The 9,193-nt window shown below is 37.0% G+C and overlaps 1 protein-coding gene across 4 annotated transcripts in view; it reads left to right on the top strand.

Moving 5' to 3' along the window:
- Positions 1-8,112: 8,112 nt before the first annotated feature.
- Positions 8,113-9,193, top strand: part of LOC133575873 (izumo sperm-egg fusion protein 1) — a 30,964-nt gene continuing 29,883 nt past the window's right edge. For 3 of the 4 annotated variants that reach the window (XM_061928761.1, XM_061928759.1, XM_061928758.1), the window contains exon 1: positions 8,113-8,221. In XM_061928761.1, the coding sequence (XP_061784745.1) occupies positions 8,183-8,221 (39 nt within the window). In that variant the 5' untranslated portion in view covers positions 8,113-8,182. The remainder of the gene's footprint in view (positions 8,222-9,193) is intronic. The other variant, XM_061928760.1, reaches the window with a different exon arrangement.

Here is a 9,193-nt window from a genome sequence, read left to right as displayed (position 1 = left end):
ATATATATATATATATATATATATATATATATATATATATATATATATATATATACATATATATATATATATATATATATATATATATATATATATATATATATATATATATGTATGTGTGGGAAAAAAATCACAAGACTACTTCATCTCTACAGGCCTGTTTCATGAGGGGTTCCCTCAATCATCAGGAGATTTTAATAGACGCATTCACATACCATGGTTTATATAGGGCACAGAGTGGGTAGGTACAGGCTGGCGTAGGGGCGTGGTGATTGGCTCATGTGTTACCTAGGAGGTGTTTCCGTCTGTGACGGCATGCTGATACAATTTCGCTGCGCTTGTTGAGGGATGACAGGTCTGGACGGTAAATAATAAACAGTTTATCTTTCAAGCATAGGTTGCATCTTTTATTACCACTATTGTAAGGTGTGCTGGATGCAAGAATTTGCCATGTTATTGAATATTCAACATTATTGTCTTTGAGGTCCCAAATGTGTTTGCTGAGTTCTGTAGTATTCCGCAGGTTTTGGTTCCTGAAAGAAGCCTTGTGATTGTTCCATCTGGTTTTAAACTCTCCCTCGGTTAATCCTACATATGTGTCGGATGTGTTAATGTCCTTGCGTGTTACCTTTGATTGGTAAACAACTGATGTTTGTAAGCACCCCCCGTTGAGAGGGCAATCAGGTTTCTTGCGGCAGTTGCAGCCTTTGTTGGTTTTGGAGTCGCCCTGTCCGGGGGCAGACGGTTCATTTGCAATTGTTTTGTTGTGGTTTGAGATAATTTGTCGTATATTGTTCATACAGCTGTAGCTCAATTTAATGTTGTTCTTGTTGAATACTTTTCTTAGGGTGTTGCCTTTGGGGAAGTGTTTGTCAATCAGAGTGAGGAATTTGTGGCCAATATTAGTTGAGACGTTTTTGCTGTATGGGGGGTTGTACCAGATAATGTTGTTTCGTTTTCTGCTCTTTTTTGGTTTGTTTCCTGGCGTGGGTCCATAGGTGAGGGTGAAATTGTATCCGCTTTCATCAAGTGCTTTTTGGTACGGGGGGTTGCTTGGTCAAATTCAGCTTTGCTAGATGACAGCATCAATAGCCTTTTATTAATTCCGGTAGGTATTCTTTTCGTGGTGGTGGGTGGGTGGTTGCTGTCATGGTGCACGTATTGGAGTGTTGTGTTGGATTTCGTGAACGGTTGGTAGCTGTTATTTCTCAGGTGGAAAGTGACGTCGAGGAAGTTGACGGTTTGCTTGTTGGCTTCAATCGTGATCCGTAGGCCGTTCTCTTTGATCACGATTGAAGCCAACAAGCAAACCGTCAACTTCCTCGACGTCACTTTCAACCTGAGAAATAACAGCTACCAACCATTCACGAAATCCAACACAACACTCCAATACGTGCACCATGACAGCAACCACCCACCCACCACCACGAAAAGAATACCTACCGGAATTAATAAAAGGCTATCGATGCTGTCATCTAGCAAAGCTGAATTTGACCAAGCAACCCCCCCGTACCAAAAATCACCACGCCCCTACGCCAGCCTGTACCTACCCACTCTGTGCCCTATATAAACCATGGTATGTGAATGCTTCTATTAAAATCTCCTGATGATTGAGGGAAACCCTCATGAAACAGGCCTGTAGAGATGAAGTAGTCTTGTGATTTTTTTCCCACACATACATATATATATATATATATATATATCAGTGATGTGCGGTGAGGTTCATGGATAGTGAGGCACTGACTTCATCACAGTCAGATTTACAAACATATGAACCCTAAAGAGTATCTTATTCACCATTTGATTGGCAGCAGTTAACGGGTTATGTTTAAAAGCTCATACCAGCATTCTTCCCTGCTTGGCACTCAGCATCAAGGGTTGGAATTGGGGGTTAAATCACCAAAGATTATTCCCGGGCGCTGCACCGCTGCTGCCCACTGCTCCCCTCACCTCCCAGGGGGTGATCAAGAGGATGGGTCAAATGCAGAGGACAAATTTCATTACACCTAGTGTGTGTGTGACAATCATTGGTACTTTAACTTAACTTTAACTATACACATACAAACTGTAGCACACAAAAAAGCACATTTAATAAAAAAAACGTTATTATGGTCTTACCTTTACTTATAAATGAAGTCCATGTGCCGCTGTTGTGCGGGATTAATGCACCCCCTGACGGGAGTGTAATATCAACTAAAGTCCTCACTTAAATGTTCCACGTGCAAGATTGAATCTATTTAAAAAAGTGTAACCGAGGGTTTATAAATGTCGCCTATACTGTATGAAACTACAAAATAACAAACACGGAGGCTCCAGTTTACACGAGGACCAATTTATTTACCTTCTTTCAAAAACCTCCGCTCCACTCCAACGTGTCATCACTTCCGCTCTTAGCGCCTTCAAAATAAGAGCTCAAGGCATATACCGTATAACAGCGCATAACAGGAACTTAACATCACAAAGAGGAAAGCCCATAAAAATAGGTTACAAAAGTTATTTAATAAGAAGCCAAAAAGTGCAAAAACAATAATGTTCGTGTTGGAGGAGTTGTGATATAGGTACACCTGCAGTCTGCAGGTATACCTAATGTTGTAGCCCTGCAGTCATTCACAACTCCTCCAACACGAACATTATTGTTTTTGCACTTTTTGGCTTCTTATGAAACAATTTTTTTAAATAGATTCAGTCTTGCACGTGGAAAGTTTAAGTGTGGGCTTTAGTTGATATAACACTCCCGTCAGGGGGTGCATTCTACGACGGGGGTGCAGGAGGCGGGATTACTGCGAGCCTTAGCCAGTGCGTCTTTTGCAGCCGTTTTATGATCGCTCAGCACAAGAAATACGTTACACACTGATACACACACACACACATATATATATATATATATATATATATATATATATATATATATATATATATATATATATATATATATATATATATATACCCCCCTTTTAGACCAGTTGATCTGCCGTTTCTTTTCTGCTTTTCAACATGTTCGAAAAGGAGTAGGAAGAAGCAGAGCTTATTTAATCCTACCCCTTTTCTTTTACATAACAGTTGCTAAAACTTTTGTTCACTTCCTGTTCTCAATTTATTCACAATATACTCCATAAGTAATTACAATGAAAATAAATAAATAATACTTGGTGAAGTAAGTTACATTTCATATGGTGAGAGAGTAAGATTATTTTCAATCAATCAATGTTTATTTATATAGCCCTAAATCACAAGTGTCTCAAAGGGCTGCACAAGCCACAACGACATCCTCGGTTCAGATTTTGAAAATGAATGGATGGATTAAATAAATTCAGAATGTTTATCATGGTTCTTCTTCTTTGTACTTTGTAAACACTTTAAGTTTGAAGAGTTTCTTGAAGTGGATCATATTAGTACATTGTTTGATTGCTTTGCTTAATCCATTCAATAATTTAAATCCACATACTGATATACTGAAGGTCTTAAGTGTTGTACGTGCATACAAATGTTTTAAATTAAATGTTTCTCTAAGATTATATTTCTCCTCTTTTTTTTAGAAGAATTGTTGTATATTCTTGGGTAGCAGGTTATAGTTTGCTTTGTGTATAATTTTAGTTGTTTGCAAATTCACTATGTCGTGGAATTTCAATATTTCTCATTCAATAAATAAAGGATTTGTATGTTCTCTATATTCAACATTATGTGTTATTCTAACTGATCTTTTTTGTCACACCGTTAATGAATGAAGTGTACTTTTGTAGTTATTTTCCCATATTTCTACACTATAACTCAGATATGGTAACACTAGTGAGCAGTAGAGGATAAGAAGTGATTTTTGGTCTAGAACATGTTTTGCTTTATTCATTATTGATGTGTTTCTTGCTACTTTATGTTGCATATTTTTTACATGAGATTTCCAGTTCAATTTATCATCAATCATTATACCTAGAAATTTGGTTTCATTTACTCTTTAAATTTCTATTCCATCTATTTGTATTTGTGTTTGACTTTCTCTTCTACTGTTACCAAATAGCATTATTTTAGTTTTACTGAGATTCAAAGATAGTCTGTTTTTGTCAAACCATCTTTTTAATGTGTTCATTTCTTCTGTTATAATATGTATTAGCGTCTGTGTGTTCTCTCCTGAACAAAACACAGTTGTATCATCCGCAAATAATACTAACTTGAAATCTTTTGTAACTTTACAAATGTCACTTATATAGATATTGAATAATTTTGGTTCTAGTATTGATCCCTGAGGTACACCACAGGATATATTTAGCGTTGTAGATGTGTTTTTGCCTAGCTTCACGTATTGTTTCCTGTTCGTTAAATAACTTTTTATCCAGTTTAAGACCAACCCTCTGATGCCATATCATTCTAGTTTTTGTATTAAAATATTGTGATTAATTGTGTCAAATGCTTTAGTTAGATCCATAAACACTGCTGCCGCACATTTTTTTTTACTATCTATTGCATTGGTAATTTATTCTGTAATTTCAATTAAAGCCATCAAAGTTGAAACATTAGCTCTGTATCCATACTGGTTCTCTTCGAGTATTCTATTTTTGTTTGTGAAACTCTCTAATCTGTTATTGAACAGTTTTTCAATGATTTTAGAAAATTGTGGAAGTAAAGAAACAGGTCTATAATTTGTAAATTTGTGTTTGTCTCCAGTCATATAAATTGGTGCAACTTTAGCTATTTTCATTTTGTTTGGGAATGTACCTGTTTGAAATGATAGGTTACTAATATACATTAATGGTCCTGAGATCTCTTCAATAACCTTTTTTATCGTTTCCATATCAATTCCATTACAACCACTTCAAGTCTTAGATTTGCATTTTTTCCCACGATTATAACTATTTCCTCCTGTGTCACATTACTGAGGAACATGGAGTTGGGATTTCGCTCTATAGTATAGAATAGAATAGAATAGAATAGAAAGTACTTTATTGATCCCTAGAGAATTTCAGCAATCAGCATATCATTATAGTCCTCAATTGAAACTGGGTCTGAATCACTTACCTCGGTTATAAGTAGACCACTTGTAGTGTTATTATCAAAATCATTGGTAAAAATATTATATATAAGCGTGGCACAGTGTTCTGTGAATCTGCTTGGCTTTGTGATTTTAGGGTATAAACTGATGGTGTACGTTGTATCAATGAAGTCATCAAAAGACTTTTGCTTGTTAGGGTTCAATAAGTCAATATTAAAGTCACCACATAAGAAAATAATTTTTTTACCATTGTCCATTTTGCCTTGATCCATCTGTGCCATCTGAGATGAGCTCGGGCACAGCGAAGCCTGCGTCGTTTCTGGGTGTTGTTAATAAATGGCTTTCGCTTTGCATAGTAGAGTTTTAATTTGCTCTTACATATGTAGCGACCAACTGTAGTTACTGACAGTGGTTTTCTGAAGTGTTCCTGAGCCCACGTGGTGATATCCTTTACACACTGATGTCAGTTTTTGATGCAGTACCGCCTGAGGGACCGAAGGTCATGGGCATTCAATGTTGGTTTTCGGCCTTCTCTGAACCTTTTGATGATATTACGGATCGTAGATGGTGAAATCACTAAATTCCTTGCAATAGCTAGTTGAGAAATGTTGTTGTTAAACTGTTCAACAATTAGCTCACGCATTCGTTCACAAAGTGGTGACCCTCGTCCCATCCTTGTTTGTGAATGACTGAGCATTTCATGGAAGCTGCTTTTATCACCAATCATGACACCCACCTGTTCCCAATTAGCCTGTCCAACTGTTGGATGTTCCAAATAAGTGTTTGATGAGCATTCCTCAACTTTCTGTCTTTTTTGCCACTTGTGCCAGCTTTTTTGAAACATGTTGCAGGCATCAAATATCAAATGAGCAAATATTTGCAAAAAATAACAAAGTTTATTGCTTCTTTGTCTTGTCTTAACTTTCTTGTTGCCTCTTTTAATACTGCTCTCCAAATCTAAACATTGGAACTATTTATATGGCCTCAACGAAATTGACAAAATCTTGGTTTTGGGGGAACCTGCTGTCGTGACGAAGCGGTTATTGCTGGACACGCGACAGACTCTTGGGAGAAGGAGTGCCTGGCGACCCTTTTCGGTCGACGACGTGAAGATTTCAATCTATTCGGAATTATGACAACAGGACATCTGCTGATTGGAGTAAGCGTTGCTCTGGTTTGTCCACAAATTGGAAGTTGCTGGCAGTCTTCAAAGTGCCCCAAAGCTGCCACAAATGATTGGAGGATGCGAGAACTGTGGACACTCTTGTGATCGGACTGTCTGCCTCGCAGGATTTTTGAGGACCAGTCATAGACAATTTAGAGTGAAAAGCAAATTTTCATTTTCACTCGCATACAAAACATTCTAACTTGGATTGTTCCCTGGTTTCGAGACTCTCCCGAAGGACAGTGCAGGCTTACATACAAACAACATGCATCCACAAAAATATACACCACACATACAACCCCCCAACCCAACGACCTCGACGCAAATCCCATAGGGGTGATAGAAGGATGGTCAGCGCCGAAAGCTGCGGCCTACCACCATTACTCCGCCCCTTCCCTCTGTTGCTAGATATCTCGAGATGTATGTTGTAATATGTATATGGGCTTTGCTATGGAGGTTTTTTCCCACTCCAGACTGGGCCCCCTTTGGAGCCCAGTCTAGATTGTATTTTTTTACTCATCCTTCCCCAGCGTTTTACCTTTTTTCCCATCTTTTACGGGGCGCCTTGTGGCGACCCATCAGCGTTCCTGTTCTGTAACCCTGTACACTGTTTGTTTGTCTAATCTTGAACGGGTTTGTGCTGAAAACAAAGTTTTGTTGTACTTGTGCAAGACCTATTATATATATATATATATATATATATATATATATATATGCTTACATATATATGCATATATATATACACACACAAAAATATGTATGTACCCTGGGAGAATTTATGATTTATTGGCCAGTCTTCAGATAATTTGAATGATAACACAAAAACCTTTCTTCCACTCATGCTTAATGGTTGTGTGAAGCTATTTATTGGCAAACAACTGCGTTTACTTTTTTTAAATCGAAATTACAAAAGACAGTACCCAAATGACCCGATCCAAAGTTTACATACCCCAGATAACATGCACAAAAGTTGACACAAACAAGTTTGAATGGCCAATCAAGGTTCCAATCCTCACCTGTGACCTGTTTGTTTGTAATTAATGTGTGTGTATAAAAGGTCAGTGAGTTTCTGGGCTTCTGACAGACCATTGCATCTTTCATCCAGTGCTGCACAAATGTTTCTGGATTCTGAGTCATGGGGAAGGCAAAAGAATTGTCAAAGCATCTGCGAGAAAAAGTAATTGAACTGCATAAACAGGAAAGAGGTATAAAAAGATATCCAAGGAATTGAGAATGCCAATCAGCAGTGTTCAAATGCCGATTAAGAAGTGGAAAATGAGGGATTCAGGTAGACCAGCTAAGATTTCAGTCACAACAGCCAGGAAAATTGTTCGAGATGCAAAGAAAAATCCACAAATAACTTCAACTGAAATACAGGACTCTCTGAAAAATTGTGGTGTGGCTGTTTCAAGATGCACAATAAGGAGGCACTTGAAGAAAAATGGGCTTGAAGAAAATGTATGTATACATATATACACACAAATTAACATTTTCAATTAACGTATTCCTACAATAAAAGTACGATCAATATCTCCCTAATTTCCATGACATATTATAATTTGATCTTTCAGTATAAGACTATTAGCAAACACAAAGATGAGATATTCTGCACTTTACCTCATGTTGTGCCTCTTTACAGCCAGGAGAGAGCGCTGTTCTACCAGTGCTGTAAATTTATGTTATGAGTGTCTGCTCAAAAGACGAAAGTATTTCTCGGTATGATGCAGTATGAAAAAACAAAAACAAAAAACAAACACAAATAAAAAATAAAACACATTGTTTTAGTGTGTTTTAATGCCTCTTTTGTGGTGAGCATTTTTTTTTAAATATATTTCAAGTACTGTATACGCAATTAATTATGCCCGCCACAAACGCTACGTAATTGTTTTCAACGGTTAACGCAAACTTTGCTCACGTCAGAGGAATACAAAGCCTTAAAGACGTACTTTAAAGCACTGCGTGGAACAAGATGACATCCAACCCATGACACGGTACTAAATACATAGACAGCGACTTAAAAATGTTTGGGGGGGATTATGAAAACCTCAACGTTAATTTGGATCTTCTTCTTCCAGGTAGGAAAATAAAATAATATGATTGAGCCTTAAGTCCCTCAAGTGTTGCGTTTCATAGTGCTGGAAGTGTTATTTTGTCAAATATCACGTGTTTTTGTTGTGTTCTATAAAAATATGCATGAATTGCTTCCAAACTCTGGGAATACAGTGACTTAAGTCATCAACACAATTTAAAACATTTTTATTGCACAACACTTAAGACATTGAGCATATCAGTACGTGGAATTAAATGATAGAAGGGATTAAACCAGTGGTATCAAACATAAGGCCCGAAGGGCCCGATCAGGCCCGCGAACAGGTTTTATCCGGCCCGCGGAAAGATTTTGCCAAGTACAAAACTGAGCCGACATTTTTGAATGAAAGAAACTGCTCTTCTAAATGTGTCCACTAGATGTCGCAATAGCAATTATTTGTATCTTTGTAGATGATGCTACATATGTAAAAACAATAAACTACATGATGTTAGTGTACAAGTCAAGGAAAATGAGCAAACTACATTAATAACATCCTGTAATTTGATTTTGATATTATTTGTTTATCTTGGTAGATTGAAAATTAACACCAATGAGTTGACTGATGAACATTATCACATAATTTATTCAGAAAATATACATAACGACAAATAAAGATAGAATACTATTAACCGCAACATGTAAGTGTAAAAAAAAAAACAACAACATTATGATTTGTACATTTTCAGAATGTGCTGGTTCTATTTTTAAGCAAAGAAAACAGTCTGAAGTTGTCTTTATTTTTAAGTTATCGTGCCGTGATTTTACCAGTCCGGCCCATTTGGGAGTAGATTTTCCTCCATGTGGCCCCCGATCTAAAATGAGTTTGACACCCCTGGCCGAGAACTAAAGTAATTGATAAGAGTCTTTAGCGCTAAAGAGTTAAAGCACCATCACTAAAAAACACTACTTTTTAAATTTGACCAGAAACATTAGGTATATTTGCACAAATGATCGGTAT

Source organism: Nerophis lumbriciformis, linkage group LG33, assembly GCF_033978685.3.
Source record: "Nerophis lumbriciformis linkage group LG33, RoL_Nlum_v2.1, whole genome shotgun sequence".
In the NCBI taxonomy this organism is placed as follows: domain Eukaryota; kingdom Metazoa; phylum Chordata; class Actinopteri; order Syngnathiformes; family Syngnathidae; genus Nerophis; species Nerophis lumbriciformis.
This window is presented reverse-complemented; position numbering and strand designations above follow the sequence as displayed.